The following is a 22,975-nucleotide window of genomic DNA, read 5'->3' as shown; positions in this document are numbered from 1 at the left end:
AGGCCTGTAATCTAGCTACTCAGGAGGCTGAGATGTTAGAATCACAGTTCAAGGCCAGTCAGGGAAGAAAAAAGTTTGCAAGACCCCTATCTTCTCAACAAAGCTGGATGTGGTGGCATATGCCTGCTGCATAGCTACTAGGAAGCCTGGCTCCTGGGCAGGAAGTGATACTCTATCTCTAAAGTGAGCAAAAATCAGGGTTAGAATTATTGTTCAATAATGAGTGCCTTCCTAGCCAGCAAGAGGCCATGAGTTCAAACCCCAGTACCACCAACACTTCCCCCCCCCAAAAAAAAGACTATTAGTAACCCACAAAAGTTGGGTATCAAGAAGTAGGGAATCAGTCCCGGGATTGCTCAGACAGATGTGTGTCTGTCTTCACTGCCATCTTCATCTCCCTCCTGGACTGAGGCTGAAAGAACCTGGTGCCCCGAGCAGAGGTGCAGGTGAGTCTCAGCCACTCAGGGCCAGTGTGGACTGCGGAGTTGTTTGAGGAAGCTTTGAATCCGCGTGTGTCCAGAGAGCACTGTCCAGTGAAGAGTAAGGGCACCACTTGGCTTTCCTCCTCTTCCCATAACAGGACCCCGTCCCGGAGTCCCACCCTCCGTCCCCAGCGCCTTCTAGGAGCTGCCTCTGGTGCCTGTGTTGGCATTGCGGTGAGCCTCTTCCTGGGCCTGCCAAGCTGGGGCTGTAGGCGTGGAGGGCAGACCCTGAAACCATCAAATCTTGTGCTGCCTCCTCTTCCTCCTTCCTTCTCCACCCCCACTGTTCCTCCTCCAAGACAAGCAGACATAAAAATGGGGGTCCCCCTCCCCCACGACCCCCGGCCCTTCCCTTCCCCAGCCCTGGCTTTTCCCAGGGAGTTGATGCCGGTTGTCTCCTGTCTCTCCCCCTCCCTGGGCTGGGCAGGTGACCATCTCGGTGGACGGGATCCTGACCACCACAGGCTACACGCAGGAGGATTACACCATGCTGGGCTCGGACGACTTCTTCTACATTGGGGGCAGCCCCAATACCGCTGACCTGCCGGGCTCGCCCGTCAGCAACAACTTCATGGGCTGCCTCAAGGACGTGAGTAAGACCCGGAGGGGCTGGGGTTGGCCCCAGAGCCCTTTGGCCCCGCCCCATCTGCCATGTGGTTTATTCTGACCTAGCTAGATGGTGAGACACATCCTCTCTTCAAAACCCATGGCCATTAAGAGGCCTCTCCCCTCTCACTTGCTTGCGCTTTAGAGGGCACTGCCTCCTCCCTGCTCCTTTCAGAGGCTCCTCGGGAGCAGCAGGAGCAGCCGGCAGTACAGGGGAAAGGCTGAAGCTCCGCCTTTCAGTCTCATACCTTCTACTCACTGGCTGGGTGACCTGAGTCTCTTTACATGAGGATGGGTAGTTGGGACCCAGTTCTTACGATTGTCTTGAGGAGCAGAGACAAGTGTTAGTGAAAAGATTCTGTCTATAAAAACAAACAACAACAAAACCCAGCAAGGTGGCTCATGCCTGTAATCCTACCTACTCAGGAGGCTGAGAACTGAAGATTACAGTTCAAAGCCACCCCCAGGCAAGAAAGTCTTTGAGACACTTATCTCCAATTAACCACCAGAAAACCATTGTGACACTCTGACTCAAAAGTGGTAGAGTGCTAGCCTTGAGCAAAAGAGCTCAGGGACAGCACCCAGGCCCTGTGTTCAAGCCCCAGGACTGACAAAAACGAAGAAAAAGAAAAGGTAGCCACCTAGTAGTGGCAGTTGCCTCTGTTTTTACCATGACCCAGTGGCACCTCGCCAGGGCGGAGGAAGTAAGCGGCCAAGGAAGGAACTCAGGCACAGCCACTGAATATGAGGTTCCAAAGCAGAGGCCCGAGCCAGGTTATCTAGTGGCACTGGGCCAGGGCCACCGGGGATGGGTAGTGGGGTCCTTGCAATTGCTGGCCGTGGCAGGGCAGGCCGGCCCTGGCCCTTTCCTGACCCTTTCCTCCCTGCAGGTGGTGTATAAGAACAATGACTTCAAGCTGGAACTCTCCCGCCTGGCAAAGGAAGGGGACCCAAAGATGAAGTTGCAGGGGGATCTGTCCTTCCGCTGCGAGGATGTGGCTGCTCTGGACCCGGTGACCTTTGAGAGCCCCGAAGCCTTCGTTGCCCTGCCCCGCTGGAGTGCCAAGCGCACCAGCTCCATCTCCCTGGACTTCCGCACCACCGAGCCCAACGGGCTGCTGCTGTTCAGCCAGGGCCGGCGGGCTGGGGCCGGGGCAGGCAGCCATAGCGCTGCCCAGCGGGCTGACTACTTTGCCATGGAGCTGTTGGACGGCTACCTCTATCTTCTTCTGGACATGGGCTCTGGGGGCATCAAGCTTCGGGCGTCCAGCCGCAAGGTCAACGACGGTGAATGGTGCCATGTGGACTTCCAGAGGGACGGGCGCAAAGGTCAGGAGGCGTCTGGATCACCCCCTGCCCTGGCTACTCCTCTCCTTGTGTCCCCACTTCCTCCTTATCTGTCATCAGCTGGTCTTTGTTCTTTTTTCTTTGTTAGTCATGGGGCTTGAACTCTGGACCTGGGCGCTGTCTCTCAGCTCTTCAGCTCAAGGCTAGCGCTCTACCAGTTGAGCCACTGCGCCACTTCTGGTTTTCTGAGTGGTTTATTGGAGATGAGAGGCTGGCTTTGAACCTCGATCCTCAGGTCTGGGTCTCCTGAGTAGCTAGGATTGCAGGTGTGAGCCACCAGCGTCCGGCTAGTCTTTGTTCTTCATCATCTCTTGCTCTGCTCCCGTGCCATGTCTCCTCCAGTCTTGCCTTTGTTTTTCCCATCCCCGCACACCACAGAGAGAGCACAGCTTTCAATGCCAGCCGGACCTGGCTCCCACAGACAGCATGTGGGACTCTGTGCTTATTAGCAAAAGGAACTTCCACAAGGACCCTCAAGAGGAGAGAGTGGCAGCATATTTGGGCACATCTGGGGAAGCATCAGCTCAGCCCCTAGCAGAACAGAACACCCCATCCCATCCCTCCACGAAGACAGCGTCTAACTGTGCCTCTCCCCAACCCAGAACCATTGAACCTTCTTTTATTGTCTCAACCAATGGGTGCAGTTTCTGGTTGGGGGACTTGGTTCCAGGATACCCCACAGCCACCAAAACCCGATATAGTGTTTTATAATTTTTTCTTTTCTTTTTTTTGGTTATGGCACTTGGACTCAAGGCCTGAGTTCTATCCCTAAACATGTTTGCCCAAAGGCTAGTGCTCTACCTCTTGGAGCCACAGTGCCACTTCTGGTTTTCTCGTGGTTATTTGGAGATGAGAGTCTCATGGATTTTCCTACCCCAGTTGGCTTCAAACCAATATCCTCAGATCTCAGCCTCCTGAATAGCTAGGATTACAGTGAGCCACTAACTAGCCTGGCTCCTGAATCCTTTAATCATAGATATCTGACAATACCTAATAGAATGTAACTGCTATATATAATAGTAGTTCCATTGTATTGTTTGAGGAATAATGATGGGAAAGAAAAGCTTGCACATGTTTAGTACAGACACAGTCCGTTCCCCTCCTCCTCCCACCCCCCGTATTTCCATCCGTGTTTGGCTGAACTGAATGCAGAAACCAAGGCTGACTGGGTTTACTGAGCCACTTACTTCTTGTGAGCTAGGCACTGTCCAAGGTGCTGGAGCTATGGACAGCACAAATAGATGATCCTCCATGTCTGGCCAGGAAAGACACGGTAAACAGCCTGGCAGAGAAGACTAGAATGATGGAGCCGCAGGGTAGGGAGTGCCTGGTCAGCAGGTGTGTGTGCTTGGGCCTTCCATCCCTTCCAGCCACTCTCTTCCACCCTTCGTTTTCAGCCTTCCTTCCCAGCCTCTTGTTTTCTGCTTGCCAATTCTCTCCTCTGTGTTATTGGACACAGAATTATTCAAGAAAGAGAATTGATATAAATGAGACCCGACACATCATCCAATTTCAGTGCTTATCAATGTCAGCTAAATTTTTCTGCTCCTCGGGCTGTCACCACCAGGGCCTTGGGATCTGCGTGGAGTGACCTTTCCTCTGCGTGTGGGGAGGAGGGGGCCGCCAGCGCTCCTGCAAACCTCGGCTTCTCCTGGGCTTGCTGTCCCTCTTCCTTCCTCAGAGGACTTAATGGGAAATGGCTTCTCTCCGGGCTGTGTCTCCTGTCGGCACCAGTGGGGTCTTCGTGGACACCTCCCACTGTGTCTGTGCAGGCTGTCAGTGTCTTTCAGCCTTGCAGAACCTGCCAGACCTCCTGCTCCTCTGAGCCCTTAGGCTGGGGTCCTGTTACCTCACACTGAGCCCCACAGTCCAGGCACCATGTCTGGTTGGGTTTTGTGAGGGTCACAGTCTTGCCCACCTCTAGATTTTTCTGATGCCTCTTGTTCACAAGGCGTACAAACACAGACCTGGGGCAGCCATTCTAATAGTGCCCTCTCAGATCTATCTGATGTTTTTTTCTTTTTGGGTGTTAGTCATGGGGCTTGAACTCAGGGCCTGACTACTGTCCCTGAGTTTTTCTGCTCAAGGCTAGTGCTCTACCACTTTGAGCCACAGCTTCATGTCTGGTTTTCTTGTGGTTGATTGGAGATGAGAGTCTCATGGGCTTTTCTGTCTGGGCTAGCTATGAATTATGATCCCCACATCTCAGCCTCCTGAGTAGCTGGGATTACAGGAGTGAGTTACCAGCTCCCAGCTTTCCATGATATTTTGCAAAATTGCTTTCTTTTAAAAACTGTCATAAATTGTACTTAAGTTTAAGTTTACCATCTTAGTCATTTTGAGTGCACAATTAGAAAGTATGAAGTATATTCATATTGTTGTACAACTGTTACTACGATCGATCTCCAGAACATCCTTATCTTCCCAAACTAATCTCTATCTCCATTAAACACATACTTCTCTGAGTCTCCCCTACCCTGGACACTACTTTCCATCTCTGTGAAATCTGGTGATTCTAGAGACCTCACACAATTGAAATCATTGATATTTTCCCTCCTCCAATTTTTTTTTGGGGGGGTCAGTCATGGGGCTTGAACTCAGGGCTTGGGCACTATCCCTGAGCTTTCTACTCAAGACTAGTGCTCTACCACTTTGAGCCACAGCTCCACTTTTGGTTTTCTAGTCTCATGGGTGTTCCTGCTAGGACTGGCTTTGAACGGCAATCCTCAGATTTCAGCCTCCTTAGTAGCTAGGGTTACAGATGTGACCTACCAGTGCCTGGCAACACCCTTCTTTGAAAGGTTTTTCCAAACTTGAAAAAGAAGGAAATAAAACATATAGAATAAAAAAAACTATAAAAAGAATAAAGTTTCTACTGTATAGATTTCTATAGCTTAAGATCTTAGTAAAGGCTTTGGTACTCTCTTCTGATCCCAAAGCTTTTTCCAAAGGTGATCACTTGTCTTAGTCTATTGTTTGTTTCTGTTACAAAACACTTGAGGTTAGGATATTAATAAAGGAAAGTTTATTTGGCTCATAGTTCTGGAGGCTGGAAAAGACAAGGATAGGGTGGCAGCTTGTGTGTGTGTGTGTGTGTTTCTGAACTGGGACTGGCATGAACTCAGCACCTGGGTGATGTTCCTTAGTTTTTTTTTTTTTTTTGCTCAAGACTGGCACTTTACCACTTGAGTCCCAGTTCCACTTTGGGCTTTGTGGTAGTTAATTGGAGATAAAGAGTCTCATGGGCTTTTTTTGCCTAGGCTGACTTTGAGCTGTGCCTCAGATCTCAGCCACCTGAGTAGTTAGGATTCCAAGTGTGAACCACCAGAGCCTGGTGGATTGGTGTGAACTTCTGTACTGTATCACACACGGTGAAAAGGCTGACCAGCACATAAGGAGACAGACGTTGAGAGGTAGCCTTGCTTTACAACCTGCTCTCCTGAGAACAAACGTACCCTGAGCCCACTCTGAGAAAGGCATTAATCCACGGCCCAATCATCTCTTAAAGGCTCCACTCAATACCACCACAATGACAACCAAATTTCACCGTGAGCTTTGGAGACCAATTATGTTTAACCATAGCAACTCTCTCTTGGTACAAAAAACTCTTCTCACTCAGAATCTCCAGGTCTGGCCTCGTTTCTCCTGGCTGCCGGCCTGCTTCACAGTTCCCAGGAACTGATCTGCCTGCCTGTCTTGTCTGCCAGCCATAGGATGGGGCTCCAGGCCAGGGCAGGGAGGCTGAAGGGTGGAGCTGCAGATTCTGGGATCTTGGTCTTTGCTTCTCCACTGCTGTGGCACTCAGGCAGCCCCTTGGCCCCTGTCCCCAAGTCCCTGTAAGCTCTCCCTGCCGCTTCAAACTAGGAACCTTGGATTCAACTTTGTGCCTCTTACCACGGTTCTCCACCTGGTTCTTGGTCCAAGGGACTGGCCAGCATGGACAACCCAGAGAATGATCTGGTCTTTTTAGGACACAATCTTTTTGGGTGTGTCCTTTGAGATCTTGCTCAGGTAGCAGGGAAGGTTCTAGGCAGGGGCCCAGAGCAGCTGGGTCACAGGCGCTCCTGAGCTTCAGAAACCTTAAGGCAGTTTGGGCAACGTGGCAGTGAAGCCAGATCTCCAGGCCAGAATGTTGCTCATCCTCTTGAGCCTACTGCTGGGTGCAGGGGGGTGGTGCCCAGCTGGGATTGGGGGCTTCCTGGGTAGAGTCGCGACACCCCCTTCTGGTACGTGGCTTCTCCCCACTGAGGCTGGCTTTCTCTCGGTCCTCAGGCTCCATCTCAGTGAACAGCCGGAGCACTCCGTTCTTAGCCACCGGAGAGAGTGAGATCTTAGATCTGGAGAGTGAGCTGTACCTGGGTGGCCTCCCTGAGGGGGGCCGAGTGGACCTGCCGCTGCCCCCGGAGGTGTGGACAGCAGCTCTCCGGGCTGGCTACGTGGGCTGTGTGCGAGACCTGTTCATAGATGGACGTAGCCGAGACCTGCGAGGCCTGGCTGAGGCTCAGGGGGCTGTGGGTGTTGCCCCTTTCTGCTCCCGCGAGACGCTGAAGCAGTGCGCCTCTGCCCCGTGTCGCAACGGGGGCATCTGCAGGGAAGGCTGGAACCGCTTTGTCTGTGACTGCATCGGGACCGGCTTTCTAGGGCGGGTCTGTGAGAGAGGTGAGCTGCCTTGATCCCAGCCCTCCCCACGCCTCACCCCTGCCGCCCTGCTCAGGTGACCTGCACCACCCACCCCTGCGCCCCTTCCTCTTGAGGGAGGCTTGTGGTCTTGTAACGATGCTCTGCTCTCCTTTCTCTCTCCACTCCCCTTTGTCCATCTGTCCCCCTCCCTGCGTTCTTCCCACTCCTGGGGCAGAGGCCACGGTCCTGAGCTATGACGGCTCCATGTACATGAAGATCATGCTGCCCAATGCCATGCACACCGAGGCTGAGGACGTGTCCCTGCGCTTCATGTCCCAGCGGGCCTATGGACTCATGATGGCCACCACCTCCAGGGAGTCTGCCGACACCCTGCGCCTTGAGCTGGACGGGGGGCAGATGAAGCTCACGGTCAACCTCGGTAACCACCCCGCCCCAGGCCTCCTAGCCCCTCCCGGCCTGCCTCTCATCCCTACCTCCCTCTGTCTGGAGAAGCTGGTGGCAGCACCAGCAAGAGGTGCCCTCAGCAGGATTTGAAGGTGGGAGGTGACACCCCAGCTCTGAGCCCCAGGGAGCTCTGACCATTTGCAGGGGTTTGCAGCTGAGAGCTGTGCATTACGTCCCACAACTGAGGGGTGGAGACCCAGAGCGTGGCCAGGCCCCCCCCCCCCCCCCTGTCGCCGTCACCCAGCTCATTCTCACTTCCGGTCCATCTACGAATTTCATTCGTTGGTTCATTCATTTGGGCAGTGCTCACTGATGCTTGCTGGCGCTCATGGATGCTCAGAGCAGTGGCAGATTAGGGGTGACAAACGGCTGGTCCCCGCATGCAGCCGCCCTCAGCCGCTGTGCTGGCTTGAGAGCTGTCTGCCTGTGCGCACACTGGGCACACGGGGACACACCATCTCATCTCGCATGCGTGTTTCCGTGCCTCAGTCCCGTAGCCGCCCGGGAGGATTGCAGATTGCCAGGCAGACATTGCCGTCGCTGTTCTGCAGATCATAAAACTCACGTGGACATGTCCAACATCCTCAAGCTAATGGGGGATGGGGCGGGGAGGAGGGAGGAACCCATCTCAAACCCAGGTCATGGGGTGTGGGGCGCTGGGCTGCTGGCCTTTGCCATCAGACCACTCACACCGTCTCCACCCATGCGCATGGGGCCCGGCCAGAGCTGTCTGTCACATCAGGCTGGGGTCACGTCTGTCCATTTCGGACTGGCCTGAAGCAGGGGACTGTGCGGCCCTGAGCACGTGCCATGGAGAAGCCTGCAGGCCACCCAGGTCACCTGGACAGGGAGAAGGGAGAACTCTCAGCAGATTTGAGTCTCATTCCCGCTCCCCCCCTCCAGAAAGAATGCAGTGCTTGGAGCATTTAAATATTTATCCAAAATCTCATTTTTACCTGGGCCCCCAGAGGACAGGCGTGGCCTTCAGGGGCCCATTACCCTGTTAATAGAATTAGATTGTGTCTCTTTCTCTTTTGGTTCCCTGGCCTTTGTACTCCAATGTCAAGGACTTGCAGAGAGAGGCCAGGGCTGGAGGTGGGGAGCTGGGCAGGGGCCAAGGCCTCTGGTTGGCTGGAGGAGTCACTGGCCCCGCCCTCACTGCTGTCTCAGCCCTTAGGGCAGGTGGCACGTGGAAGCTGTATAGGGGAATGTGAGGGGCAACATACCTTCTGATCAAGGCTTCCCAGGTCAGCACAGCCCCAACCCCCGGCCCATGACACTGTCCTAAATGGACAGCCCAGCAACCCCCCTCCTCCCCGCGACTCTCCCCGAATGTGACCCTGTGCGTCTCAGACTGCATAAGACTGGGTACACAGCACAAGATCCCCCTTTTTGCTGGCTGCATGTGCTCACTCTCTGTGGCAAAACCCTCGGCTCTGTGCTTGGTGGGACCCAGCAGAGGAAATCTGGAGCCTTCCATCGGCAGGAAAGACAGGCACTTCTCGTTTACTTGGCCTGCCCTAGGTCCTCTGGGAAGAAACTCCAGTTTCTTGAGACTAGACAGGAGGCAGCATCTTGGGTCAGGAGAATGTAGCTTGATCCTTGGAGCCATGGGAAGGGCTAGACAATCATTTTGGAGCTCCTTCCGTAGGTCAAGCTGTCGGGGTCCTTGGGACCTTTCCATAGAGGAGCCTATCTACCCTGTCTTTCCTGTGGGCCTGCTTTTCTGTTCATACCACATTCTCAGAAGTTGAAGAACAAGATGGCCGTCCTGGGAGATTCCCCCTCCACCCCAGTGTTAAGAATGGGCTTCCTAGACTGACAACCAACATGATGGGCCTCATGCCCACCCCTACCCCATCCACGGAGACATCCCTGCTGAGATGCCCTCATTAGTATAGCTGACAACAAAGCTGTGACCAAAACACTTGGTGCAGACACATCTGTCTGCTGGAACCACCAGATGTGAGGGCACAGGGGTGTGTGGCCAGTGTCGAGGCAGAACTGGCCCCCAGCCACCTATCCCGCCTCAGGCTGGGATGGGAAGAGCTCTGCGACCAGGGCCAGAAGACCTGGGTTCTAGACCTGGTTTCTTTCTTTATTGGGTAAGTCATTTCCCCGTTCTGATCCTGCTTTCATCTCTGTAAAATTGAGATGAGAATCCTCTCCCTGCTTGTTTTCTGGGTGGTTTTGAAACTCAAACAGGAGAATAGGAGTGGAGATATTCTCTAGAAGCAACAGACACACGCACATGCGGGCACACACATACATGCACACACATGTAGGTGCCACCAAGAGCAGACCTCTCTGGCAGAGAATCCATGCTTAGAGTTGGGCATGTGGATCTGCTTCTACATAGCATCACCCCTTCCACTTGGCAGCAGTACCCAGACCGGGGTCCCAGGCTGGACTTTCTCTGGGGATTCTGGGGAGGTCTGATCTCCATCTTCCTGGAGGGCACCAATGGCTCAGGAAGTGGCCACACATCTCAGCAGGCGATCCTGCCAGAAAAGACACTTGGCACTGGGCCTGAAAAGGGAGCAGAGGTTGCCAGGGACCACGAGGTAGTATTGCCTAGAGGGGCATTTTGGTGCCGACCTCCCGAGGTAGGGAACTTGCTAGATGAGAGAAAGCCTGAAAGGCTCTGCTGGCTCCTCCAGCTAGACCACAGATAGGGGGGTTGTACCCCCTCCCCCAGTGGGCCTCCCCCTCCCTCCCAGCTACCTGTGGTCTCTGAGCAGGGTGGCTGGCCTTTGTCGCTAGGGGATGACTGTCCTTTGGATACTTTGCCCCATTCCAGTGTGGCATTCTACCTTGGGTCTGGCCTTTGGGGCCAGTGTGGGCCTCATCGGTCCCCTGCTTCCTTTTCTTCCAACCTACCTGCAAGGCCTCTGCCCCGCCCACAGGAGGCCACGCCCACTGGAGACTTGGCTTGCTTCAGGAAGCGCTGTGTTAGCAGCAGCTGGCTGCTGGCTGGCCATTCCACTCCCTGAGCTGTCCTTCCCTCAGAAACGTCCCCTTGCTTCTAAATCCCCACCAGGCCTGCCTTTTAGAGCAATTCTAACTCTTGTTTCCACTTAAGTCCCATTGCACCCCAAAGCCCTCTGATCCCTGGGACCGTGGGAGCTGGTGAATACTCAGCTCCCTCAGTGGTCAAGCCACCACCGCTGAGTGAGGGCACCCCTAGGTCTGTGCTGCACCCTCTGGGAGGGGCTGCGGCCCTGGGGAGCTGCGGCTGGCCTTCCCCCCACCCCCCGTCCCCTGCATGGGGATGGCTGCCACCCCCCCCCCCCCCGCCGTCGGTTGCATGCTCTGGGTCCAGCTGGGGCCTTGGCATGTCCTGTCCATTTCCTGCTCTTGAGGCATAAACCACAAGTTGACACGTTGCTAGTGACCACACCTGGTGTGTGTGTGTGTGTGTGTGGGTGGGTGTGTCCCACTCTCCAGCTCGCTCTCCTATGGGAGGGGCCTGGCCCCCCTGGGTGTCCGTCTTCCAGGCGGGTTCCAGGAGCACCCAGGGGAAAGCTGCTGTGGGGTTAGGCTGGAGCGTTCACCTCTTTTCTGGACAGACAGAGCCCCCCGTTCCTGGTGTTTGCTTCCTGGGGAAGGGAAAGTCAAACTCCTGGCCGACCTGTTCCCCGGCAGGAGATCGGCCTACCCTTCCAGCCCCCCTTTTTTCTTTTTTGGACCCTTCATGGGTGAAAGACTGCTGGCTCAGAGAGAGAGCCCCAAGACCTGACTCCAGGGCCTGGCACCCTTCCACCTCATTCTGACACCCCACTGTCCCGCTCTGTCTAGCCTTTCCTCTCTGGGCTCCTGATCCTGTTTCTCTCTCACCCTCCCTGTCTTCCCCCTTGTCCTCCCTTTGCCCTCCTCTGCCCTTCCCTGGTGCCAGGCTGTGGCTTAGGGTCCCGGCTGCTCCCCCACTCTTCTGCTGCGGTTGACAACGCGTGTGGAGCTCAGATGTACTGCCCGAGGCGCCCATGACCCCCACAGCCACAGGGGCCTCCGTGCACCTCCGCTCCAGGAACCTTCAGAGGCCCAAGGGTGCCAGGCGTGCCCTAGGCCAAGGGTGGGGGCGGGGACATGGGCAGAGGCTGCTGACAGAAGAATCACAGGAAGTCGGGATGTTGCTCATTGAAGGCTGGAGCCCAGCCTCTCTGAAAGGCACCCCTGCTGCCCGCTCAGGACCTCCCCTTTCTCCAGCCTCAGAGAGGTGTTCCCAAGGCCGCACTGGGAGTTAGTGTAGGGCGGAAGAGGCTCCAGCCTCGTGGCCCCTCCAGGCAGCCTGTATCCTTGGACCAATCAGGGTCCGGGATCTTGTGAAGCGGTCCAGGCATGGGAAGGGCCTGAGACCCGGATGTCACGGAGCTGGGGCTCTGGCTGATGGCTGATGGGTCCAGCTGGAAAGATGGCCGGAGATCCTGCAGCCCTGGGCTGTCCGCCTTCCAGCCTTGAAGCTGGAAGAAGGGCCAGGGAAGGAAACGGGGCTGGCCTCTGCTTTGCTTTATGTCCTAGGAGGAGTCACAGGCTGGGGACTCACTGTCGCTCTCTGAAATCCTTCTCCTTTCTTAGGAAAAGAGAAGAAATAGTATTTCTTCCGCATGAAGGAGAGCTCCCAGTCCCCGGGGCGCCTGGGGTCTCCGAATAGGGCGGGGTAGAAGGAAGGTTCGGGGTAGAAGGAAGGTTCCTGTCGGAGTGGTACAGCCCCTGGGGCTTCGAGGGGTGCATGGCCTCGGGCGGGGGCCCTGGGGCAGACCCCCCCATTGAGCACAGAGCTCAAGCAGTGATGTGTTACACTTGGGCTCTGAGCAGGGAGTCGTTCCAGAGCTGGGGGTGCAGGGATCCTGGCCCTCCCCGACTATCTCCCTCCCAGGCACTGAGGAGATAGGGGGTTGGCCAAGCCCTCAGCCCCCCGTGGTCCCCTGTACGACTGGGATCCCAAGGTGCCCATCTCCCTCGGACACAGGCCTGGGCCCCTCCAGAAAGGGGGACCCCCACTGCCCTGCCTCCTGGCTCTGGGGAGGGTTGGAGCCCTCTTGGGGGCAGGAGAGACAGGGGCGCAACTGAGGAAGGGGAGAGGGCACCTGGGCACGCGTGGTCCCCAGAAAGTGGCCCTGGGGGAACCCCCGCCCGCAGATACCCCTCCCTGTGAAGGATGTAAAAAAAAAAAAAAAACTTGTTCTGCCTTTTTGTCTTCCCTCCCCCTCTGCCCGCCCCACACGGCCCCCCCAGACTGCCTGCGCGTCGGCTGCGCACCCAGTAAGTGGCTTCCCTCTTCTTCTGCAGGCCCAAGGGTCTGGGGTGCTGGACGCTGGGGTTTGGGGAGGGGTGGGGGGAGGAGAAGAAGCTGTCACTGCTGGCTGGCAAAGCCAATGGGGGTGGGGACAAGCATGGGTGTACGGGGGGAGGTTGGGAGCAGGAAGGGCTGAATGGATTGAAGCACAACTAGGCGAGTTGGTGGAGCCACCGTGGTCAGGATGCTCACTAGGTTCTGGAAAAGAGGACACCAAGGCCAGGACAGCTTGTCAGCAGAAGGGGTGGGAAGGAGTTGGCCTGCCCCTGCCAACCTGTGGTCAGGACCTGGCGGAGTACCTGGGGCTCTGCGGCACAGCTCCAGCAGTGGCCACCAGGGGGCAGGCGAGGCCCATGGAAAGAAGATGCCGGCCTCCCGAGTTCTGCAGGCTCTCCACTGCTGCTATACCTGCTGGGGGACAAATGCCAAATGAGAGTTATTTGGGGGGGGGTACCAGTGAGAGCCAGCAGCAAGGGGTCAGAAGAATAGTTCTTGGGAACAAGGCTTCCTTGTGTGTCTGGCTAGGGAGAGGGTGTCTTGGGGCTCATCACCTGAGGGGGCATGGGAACATGGAAGGCACAGGTAGAGAGACCTCTGTGTGTGTGTGTGGGGGGGGGGGGAGATGCCTGCCTTATGTGTGTGTGGCATGGTGTGTGTGCGTACTGGAGCCAGGACCCCCAGTCCCAGGCAGAGAGAGCCACAGGGGGCACCAGCCAGCTCAGGGATGGCCTGGTTAGGCTGCAAAGCTCAGCAGCATTTGAAAGAGAAATATATTTGCTTTCAGACTTCGGGTGTGGAAGAGAAGGCCACAGTTCCCAAGAGATAGAACACTGTCCCCTGGCCATGCCCAGGATTTCAGTATGTAGGTTAACCGGGTCACGTGGGGTCCCCTGCCGATGGAGGAGCCCGAGTGTGTGGGTGGAGGATGAATCTGTGGAGTACATGGTCACGGGTGTGGAGCCAGGCTGTGCAGTGTGTGTGTGTGTGTGTGTGTGTGCATATATGTGTGTGTGCATGCACATGTGCTGGGCCTGGGGCTTGAACTCAGAGCCTGGTCACTGTCCCTGAGCATTTTTGCTCAAGGTTGGCGCTCTACCACTTGGGCCACAGCTCCACTTCCAGCATTTTTTTTTCTTTTGTGATTAATTGGAGATAAGAGTCTCACAAACTTTCCTGTCCAGGCTGGCTTTGAACTGGGATCCGCAGATCTCAGCCTCTTAAGTAGGATTACAGATATGCGCCTGGTTTGTGCTATTTTTTTTTTTTTAAACCAAAACATTAGGCCTGGGAACTTAGCTGCTTGGCATCATGCATTGCTGATGCTAAGGTGGTAGGTGTGAGTGTGGGCAGGACCTACCTCAGGGTACAACTCCAGGGCACTAGTCATTTTCCAGGCTATAGGAACAGCACCCTTGCAAATCACACAAAGTGGCCGAGCAAGTGGGTTTTTCAGTGGGTAGCGGGGCAGATGCGGAGCATGTGAAAGTTGTCCGTGCACACACTCTGGGTAGGAGGCGGACCATGAGGTGCGCGTACGTGTCTGCTCATGGGTGCCGTACAGCGTCCATGCTGTAGGTGATGTATACACGCGTGTGCCTGGAACTGCACGCAGAGCCGTGTGAACGTGTGCGGGCGCCCTGCTCACCCCCCCCTTGGTGCTGCAGGTAAAGGCCCCGAGACGCTCTTTGCGGGCCACAAGCTCAACGACAATGAGTGGCACACGGTGAGGGTGGTGCGACGAGGCAGGAGCCTGCAGCTGTCTGTGGACAACGTGACTGTGGAGGGTAGGTGGCCTGGGCCCGGCGCGCACACGTCTCTACGGCTTTGTGGGCTGTTTTTGGTTATGGGTTGTGAACTTTGGGCCTGGGCGCTGTCCCTCAGCTCTCCAGCCCTAGGCGAGCGCTCCACCCTTGAGCCACAGCACCACTTCCGGTTTTCTGGTGGTTCATTGGAGATAAGAGTCTCATGGGCTTTCCTGCCCAGGCTGGCTTTGAACCACGATCCTCAGATCTCAGCCTCCTGAGTAGCTAGGATGATAGGTGTGAGCCACGGGTGCCCAGCTAACCTTGTGTTTCTTTTAGGGACCTTTGCCTGGGCTGCTGTTCTAGGGAAGTATTTTGGGGATCCATGTTCTTCCCTGTCCCAAGGGTGTGGTGCATCATGGGAGTCTGGGCATCAGGGGCCATGTTAGCCCACCCCCTCCCCCCAGCAACAGCATTAACCGGATGCCCGGCAGCCCTCCACTCCCCACTCCGAAGCTACATTTGCTTAGGGCTAATTGAAGGTCTCCTGCTAGTCAGTCTCACGTGGAGGAAGTCTGTCCCTGGGGCACCTGAGGCCCAGCCCCAGAAATGATTCTTTGGGCTGTGATCCAAAGCTGTCCCGTCATCTTCCTCTCCCGTCCCGAGCAGGACAGATGGCAGGCGCCCACACGCGGCTGGAGTTCCACAACATTGAGACGGGCATCATGACCGAGCGCCGCTTCATCTCCGTGGTGCCCTCCAACTTCATAGGGCACCTGAGCGGGCTGGTGTTCAACGGGCAGCCGTACATGGACCAGTGCAAGGACGGCGACATCACCTACTGCGAGCTCAATGCCCGCTTCGGCCTGCGCGCCATCGTGGCCGATCCTGTCACTTTCAAGAGTCGCAGTAGCTACCTGGCGCTCGCCACCCTCCAGGCCTACGCCTCTATGCACCTCTTCTTCCAGTTCAAGACCACGGCCCCCGACGGGCTGCTGCTGTTCAACTCGGGCAACGGCAACGACTTCATCGTCATCGAGCTGGTCAAGGGGTGAGGGGCTGGCTAGGGTAGGGTTGTCAAGAAGGGGCCCCCGACCCGTGACGCACCCAGACCCCACCCCTAGCCACCAGGGGGTGTCCGGCATCCCCAAACCACAGATCAAGGTCAGTCCCCCAATGAGATGGAGAAGCACCCCAACTTCCAGGCTGCTGACTCCCCAGCTACTTGCTTAGCAGGGATCTCCATTCTGCTCTTTCTCCATTGTGTTCTTGATGGCAGAAGTCAGCCTGGCCCCTCTCTTGCTTTGGAAGAGCCCACCCCAGAGCAGAGCAGATCCTACTTCTGGGTTGGGGCCCTCCTGCCCCCCCCCAACTCCTCAGCAGTGTTGCAGGAGCCAGCTCTTTGATGGCCTACTACCATTTCCCGTGACAGTACTTCACACCTTAGCTTCTTGCCCTTGGTTTGGTCTCCTGCGATGGGGTCTCCTCCTCTGTCCTTCCTTCCCAGGCCCCCTGGGCCCCTGCCAGCCATAGCTCCCAGCCTCATCCAGGCTGACCCAGTGTCTCCTCCCTACTGCGGGGCAGGTACATCCACTACGTGTTTGACCTGGGGAATGGCCCGTCCTTGATGAAGGGGAACTCCGACAAACCGGTCAATGACAACCAGTGGCACAACGTGGTGGTGTCCAGGGACCCGGGCAACGTGCACACGCTCAAGATTGACTCCCGCACGGTCACACAGCACTCCAATGGTGCCCGAAACCTCGATCTCAAAGGTGGGGTGGGGCCTCTGGAGAAGGCCAGCCCTAAGCCTAGTTCCCTTTCACCCCAGCAAGATCACCCATCACCCCCTCCTTGAAGGCTCCCTTTTCCCATCCTCCACTGTCCAGCTGACATGCCCCATTTGAGATCACCTCTTACTGATGACAGGAAGGGTCACAAAAGTGGTCGGTGGCCTGATTGTAGAGGTCTGGGTAGGTGGCCCAGGCCTTTCAGGGGCCCCAACGTTGAGGTGTCTGTCTTGGCGTCTTGGAGGGCTGAAGAGAGGCCAGGGAGCTTCCCGTTGGCCAGTGCTCTGTGTGTGCATGTGTGTGTGTGTGTGTGTGTGTGTGTGTGTGTGTGTGTGTGTGTGATAGAATATAAGGGAGCAGCAGCACCTGGGATCCCCAAGTTCTGTATCTTGGGCACTGGCTGGGCAGGCTCTGGGCCCTATCTTCTCCAGGGCCTCCGCTCTAGTCATCGAGACAGGCATTGCAGAAGGGCTGGGTTGAGAGCAGGCAGAGGAGAGAGGAGGCAGACGCTGCCACAGAGCCTGTCCCCACCAGTAGGAGCTCCCTCCCTGTCCGTGACCCCACACGAGGCCCTCTCGGTGTCTGTGTGACCCAAACTGTCCCATCTCAGGGAGGCTCCTCAGAGATGGGTGGATTTCGGCAGATCTGAGCTCTGCCATCTCCAGGCACAGTGCTGCAGATTCGCCTTGCTTCCAGGAGAGGGCGATATGTCATAGAGAATGGAAGACGCAAGCAAACCTAGGGGTCGCTGTGACCAATGAGGATGGCTTTAGCCACCTGGACCGGGCAGCAGGTTGGCCATTGCCAGCCAAAGCTCGCTTTACCTTACACCAGGCTTCCAGAGAGTTCAGGCCCATGTGGGGAACTGGGAGTCCCCGAGAAGGACTTCTAGTCATTGGGGGGAAGGGGACTCAGAATGTCCCAGGAGAGAACTCAGAGTTGGGAGAGGCCTGAAGGGGAAGCAGAGACTTCTCTGGGAAGAAGGGAACGAGGGTGGAGGGGCTGGGGCTGCACATTATGAAAGGCCCTGATTACAGGCCGGAACTGGAATCCAGCGTGTGGGAGCAAGCGGGGAGCGGGCTCCTCCAGCTGTCCCCCAACCCCCACACCCCCAGGCATCTGGGCTGCTCTGGGAGGGGAGTAGACAGATGGTTCCATGGCAAAGGAAGGAGGAAGGTGTGTGTGTGTGTGTGTGTGCACGCAGGGGAATCTGTAGGTCACTGTATCCTGGTTCGGAACATCATGAGCCTCCCAGAGGGCTGGTGGGGGAGAAGCGGGGGGACAGGGACCCAGACATCTAGCAGGGAGCTGATACCCATCCCTTTGCAGGGGAGTTGTACATTGGTGGCCTGAGCAAGAATATGTTCAGCAACCTGCCCAAGCTGGTGGCCTCCCGAGATGGCTTTCAGGGCTGCCTGGCCTCGGTGGACCTCAACGGGCGCCTCCCAGATCTCATCGCCGACGCCCTGCACCGCATCGGGCAGGTGGAGAGGGGCTGTGACGGTGAGTACCAGACCAGAGGACAGCGTGGTCAGGCGTGACCCTGAGGGGTGATGGAAGGGCCAGCTGCAGACACTGACCAGGGCAGGCAGCCAGGGTGGCGAAGGGGGCCTTCCTCCTCACGCCTTGCTGGACCCTGACCCCAGAGCTTTGTGGCAGAGGTTCAGGGGAGTACAGGGCTGCTCATTCCCGGCCCCCCTTGCCTCGCACCTTGGCCACGATCACAGCCCCAAAGCCCAGCCTAGCAGTCTTGAAACCTCCCATTCTCTCCCCATCTCTCTGCTCAACATTTGGCTCTTAGGGCCTGTGAGAGCAACCTCTGGGTCCAACCAGGCACCTGGAGCTTCTATGCCCTCGGAGGAGGGAGGAGGTTTGGCTGAGCTGGAGGTGTTCCTTCCTCCTCTCCCTCTCTAGGCCCCAGCACCACCTGCACCGAAGAATCCTGTGCCAACCAGGGCGTCTGCCTGCAGCAGTGGGACGGCTTCACCTGCGACTGCACTATGACCTCTTACGGAGGCCCTGTCTGCAATGACCGTGAGTGTCTAGAGATTGGGTGGGGGGAACGGACACTCCCCGCTCCTCACACTCATTCCCAGCTGCAGGGACAGCAGGAGGGTCTCTCAGAGCCTGGTGCTGCCTGTTTCCTTCTTATTCATTGCTGTGGCATGCAAGGGAGCTACCAGCTGCTGTCCCCTGTCCCTTCCCAGAGCTGCTCAGGTTATGGCCTGAGTCTCTGGAGCTAGCCATTGATAGCTGGTCCTGAGCTGGTAGAAGAGATGATGTTCCTGGGCCTGGGGCCCTGCTCTTCCCCTCCATCTCCCTCAGGAACCCCAACTGCAGGTTGTCCCCTGGAGGCCCAAGGACATTCCCTAGTCTCCTCGCTTGATTCTTCTCTCTGCCAACTTGGCATATTTGCCGCCTGTCCCCACTGAAGGGAGCTTCCGCAGCACTTTCTAGTCCCCAGGGATTAGTGACCAGCAGCTGGCCAGAGCCTGGGAGAGGGAAGCCAGGGGGGCTAGACTTGGGGGAGGGGAGGAGAGCAACCTTGGACTTTGGGGGAACGTTTTGGGGTCTCCCTCTGATGGGGGACGCAGTGAGCAGGCTTCTTCAGCCCTGCAGAGAAATGAGCAGAAAATGCGCGTGCGCGGGCGCGCGCACACACGTGCACACACATTACCTCTTACACACTTGAGGACGAAGCTTCTCTACTTGGAGAACAGAAGAGAGGCACCTCTCTGGAGCTAGTTCATAGCAGCTCTGGGTCAGAGCGTGGCTGGATCGGGCGTTTGTCTCTGCACGACACCTCCAGCCTTTCATCTCCCGGTGGACCCGTGCTGGTCCCGCAGGCTGGGGCTCTTGGTTGGCTGCTGATTTGTTCTTCTGCTTTGAAAAATGTCCAGCCCATGGTGCTCAGCGTTTTCCTGCATTCTCAGACACGGCCGGCCCTGGGTCTTGCTATCTCCCCTACTTTGCCCCCACTCCCGGGGATCTACCCCGTCTTCCCTATGGGGGCCCTCTACCTGTCCCCCCTCCCGGTCGGCTCAGGGCACTCAGCCCTCACTGGGTGCGGCGGCAGCCTGGCCGCCCGTGTGCTCAGCCTGGCACACATCTGGAGACCATGGTAATCGTATGGCTTAATATTAGCATTTGCTGTGGCTGCGAGTGGGGTGGGGGTGAGGTAGGGACTGCCCTTCTCATCTACCTGAGGAGGAAACCAAGCCTCCAGTGCCAGGCAGTTGGCGGCAGAGCTCCACTCGAAACCACGCCCCGCCCACTGCCATGCCAATGGTTGCCCTGCCCTTATTGAACTTCAGTATGGCAGCGGGACCCAGGGGGAGCATTTCTTGCCCAGGTGGAGAGAATCTGGATCAAGAGGCACTGCTATCCATCTATAGTACTTCACTTCCACCCGTTAGAAGCTTCTGGAAAAGGGCATTAGAGATGGGTGGGATGGGAATTATTGGGGGAGAACAATTGCTCTGGGTTCCAGGTTGGTGGGAGGTAGGCAGACCTGGGGCTGGCTTTGGTCCAGAGGCCTATGCGCGACTGGTGGGATGGCCTTGAGCAAACGCTAAGGACAAGGTGGGTACGACCTGGGAGCCACACGGGGCGTCGCGCTCCGGTACCTCGAGATCTCTCAGCCTCAAGAGAAAGACGACATTTGTGAGCTGTAAGGGGGAGATGGAGAGGCGAGGGTGGGCTTTTCAAGCCGTACCCCCTTTTCTCCTGGGGGCACTGATGTCTGGTTTTTTGGGACCTGCCCACCTCTGGTCTTCCTGTCCCTCCTCCTCTCCTCGCCCCCTTGCACACAAGGTCAAGCAGAGCCCAGTGAAGAGGGACATTCAATGAGGCAGGGGGCAGGGGGGCCTGGAGAGAGAGGGGAGGGGACGTGGCCAAGGTGGGAGGGCAGAGCCCGCCCTCTGGGGAGGGGGAGGGTGAAGCTGTCTGCAAGGGAGGGGGCCAAGGAGGCCCCCTCGACTTTCAGGACAGCCTCTCCCTGCTGGCTGCCTCAGTTTCTCCATCTGTGACATGGGGCCTCCCCTTGGGGATAAAGGGAGCTCTATAAGGAAATGGAGAGAAGAGATCAGAGGGAGGCAAACGGAGAGACCAGACCAGAGAAGATGAAATGGGGGGGGGGGGGTGTTTGTGGCGGGACACTTCCTTGTAGCCCTGGGCCTGTGCTGTCTCTCAAGCGTCTCCTGCCTCTCCCAGGAGCCAGTTCCTCACCCTTTGCCTCCCTGTCTCTGCTCCCCTCTGCAGCCTCTATTGATCTCTTGTACACCTCTGTCTCTCTCTTTTTTACCCTCTAGGCCTCCCCCCTCCCTCGCATCACCCCCACCTCCAGCTCCCACTCACTGATATTGATTGGCCTCGAGGCGGTTTCCCTTCCTCTCTTGCCACCGGCTCCTCCCTCCTTCCCTCTGGGGCCCTTCACTTTCTGCCTGCTCAGAGCTGTGTCAGTCTACTCCACAGCCGGGGGTACAAGGATGGGACGGGATGAGAGAATGGGCAGCCCCAGCCTCCTGTCTGTCCACCCTCCTGGGGCCATGTACCATCCTGAAGACTCTTGGATGCCTTGAAGGACTACTCTCTTCACTTTTGAAGGGTTGGAGGTCGTGCAGGGCATCTAGCAAAGGTGGAGGGGTGGCAGCAGCAATGGGGGAATCCGTCTGGGGTCCTGACTGCCTGCAGGGGCTGGGCCAGCATGCAATGGTCACTGTGATAATATTGCTCCAAACTGGACTTTATGATCAATAAGCAGGAGCCGCCTCTCCTGCCCCTTCTCTCCTCCCCTCTTCCAGCCTGTCCTCTACTCGTTTCATTTGCCCCTTCTTTTTGCCCTTTCTCTCCACCTGCCCTTACTCTGCCACACCATTCCCTCATCTTCCTCCCAGGGTCTCCTCTCGGCACCTCTTTGGATCTGCCCGGCCAGCATTAACCTCTCCCGGTGGGGCAGGTGGAGGAGGGTGTGGCGGTGGGTTCAGAGGCTAGGGAAGGAGTCTGTTCACACTGACCTCTCTCTGGGGCCGCCACAGATGCTTCCCAGAGGCCCCTACAAGCCTTGAGGTGCAGATTATAGTGTAGAGGAACATCTGAGAGAAGACATGTTTTCCTCTGCTGGGCATCAAAACCCCAGGAAGGTTTTGTCCTAAGTGGGGCACCCAGTGGACAGATGTCCTAGAGACCTTAGGGGAGGTGTGAGGTAGAGGCAAAGGCTAGAAGAGGCAGGATCCAAAGGGTCCTGAAGGGATCCTGGGTCAGGAGGAGGCAGGCATCCCTTCTGGGCAGACAGGGGACATCGATGTCTTCCTTTTGAGTGCCTTTAGGGCTCTGGGTGACACTGTTCCCGAGGGCGCAGAGGACCCTGATTTGGAGGGGTGTTGGCTGGCCATTCAATGTCGGTGCGCAGGTGTGCCCCTGCGAGCGTGTACACAGGGCAGGCTGGGTGAGCGTGACTCGGTGTGCCGGTGTGTGTGTGTGTGTGAGCCCAGGCACGCACCTGTGTGTGAGCCGTGTGCCCACCCGTACACTGGCTGGTACCTGTGTGGGCGCGTGGGTGTCTCCAGGCCCAGGCCAGGCCTCAACCCGGCACGCGCACGTGCGCTCCGAGGGGCGCGTGGAGAGGCGGGCGCGGGCGCACCCCCGCGCTGGACCGTCGTGCACTTACCGGGGCTGGTCCAGGTGGGGGGGAGGAGGGGAGGGGGAAGGGGGAGGGGAGAGCGAGCAGCGGCAGCCTCTCTCGCGAGCCTCAGTCCTGTTCAATTATTCAGCAGGGCCCCTTCTCCCGGAGCGGGGTGGGGGGGGTGCGGGGGGGGGTGCGGGGTGGAGAGCGCGCTCCCGGGCGCGGGGGAGGGAGGGGCGCGTGCGCGCGCGCGCAGCGGAGAGGCGAGGCGAGCGGGCTAGCCAGGTGCCGCGCCGCGGAGCTGCCCAGCGCCGCCCGCAGCTCGGGAGCCGCGCGCGCGCGGGGGCCCCTCCGCCCGGCCCCCCCTCCTTCCGCGCTCCCCCTCCCCGCCCCCCCCCCGCCCCTCCAGCCCTCTCTGCCTCTGCAGCAACACTCCGCTGCCTCCATCTCTCCGCCGGAATCTCGCAGGCTTGCGCCTTCCCTCCGCTCCCCTCCGCTCGGCTCCCCGCACCCCACCCCTCCTCACCCGGATTTGCTTCCCTTTCCCCCCCCCCCCGTCCCTGCTCCCGCCCCCCTCCCCCGGCCGCTCCCTCCTCCCCGGCCTCGGTCGGGCGGGCGGCAGCGGCGCGGCCGGTAGCCTCGGTGGCTCTCGCGTTTTCGGGGAGCCGGGCCGCGGTCCCCCATCTCTCCTCTCCTCTCCTCTCGTCCCCCCCCCCCGCGCCCCGCTCGGTTTTTCCGCAGGATTCCCCCCGCCGTCCCCGCCCCGCGCGGCCCGCCCTCCCCGCCCCGCGCCATGCCCCCTCCCCCGGGGCTCTGACGGCGACCCCCGCCGGCCCGCGGTGGGGGGGGACCCCGCGCCTCCCGCCATGGACCCCGGCGTCCTGCACCTCGGCGTCGCCGCCCCGCGGACCCCGGATTCTCCGGCGGCCTCCAGTTGATTTCCCGCGGGCTCCGGGCCGAGGCTGGGGCTCCGGTTTTTTCCTTCTCCGCACCCCCCGTCCCAT

The 22,975-nt window shown here is 57.9% G+C and overlaps 1 protein-coding gene across 3 annotated transcripts in view; it reads left to right on the top strand.

Moving 5' to 3' along the window:
• Positions 1-22,975, top strand: part of Nrxn2 (neurexin 2) — a 104,366-nt gene that overhangs the window by 46,382 nt on the left and 35,009 nt on the right. For 2 of the 3 annotated variants that reach the window (XM_042676191.1, XM_042676193.1), the window contains 10 exons: positions 910-1,071; positions 1,979-2,417; positions 6,708-7,094; positions 7,291-7,494; positions 12,756-12,782; positions 14,481-14,600; positions 15,228-15,609; positions 16,143-16,333; positions 17,678-17,851; positions 18,263-18,382. In XM_042676191.1, the coding sequence (XP_042532125.1) occupies positions 910-1,071; positions 1,979-2,417; positions 6,708-7,094; positions 7,291-7,494; positions 12,756-12,782; positions 14,481-14,600; positions 15,228-15,609; positions 16,143-16,333; positions 17,678-17,851; positions 18,263-18,382 (2,206 nt within the window). The remainder of the gene's footprint in view (positions 1-909; positions 1,072-1,978; positions 2,418-6,707; positions 7,095-7,290; positions 7,495-12,755; positions 12,783-14,480; positions 14,601-15,227; positions 15,610-16,142; positions 16,334-17,677; positions 17,852-18,262; positions 18,383-22,975) is intronic. The other variant, XM_042676194.1, reaches the window with a different exon arrangement.

The sequence above is a fragment of the Dipodomys spectabilis genome, unplaced genomic scaffold (assembly GCF_019054845.1).
Source record: "Dipodomys spectabilis isolate Male_0828 unplaced genomic scaffold, ASM1905484v1 ptg000030l, whole genome shotgun sequence".
Lineage (NCBI taxonomy): Eukaryota > Metazoa > Chordata > Mammalia > Rodentia > Heteromyidae > Dipodomys > Dipodomys spectabilis.
Note: the sequence above shows the minus strand (reverse complement) of the source record. Positions and strands in the feature narration are given on the sequence as shown.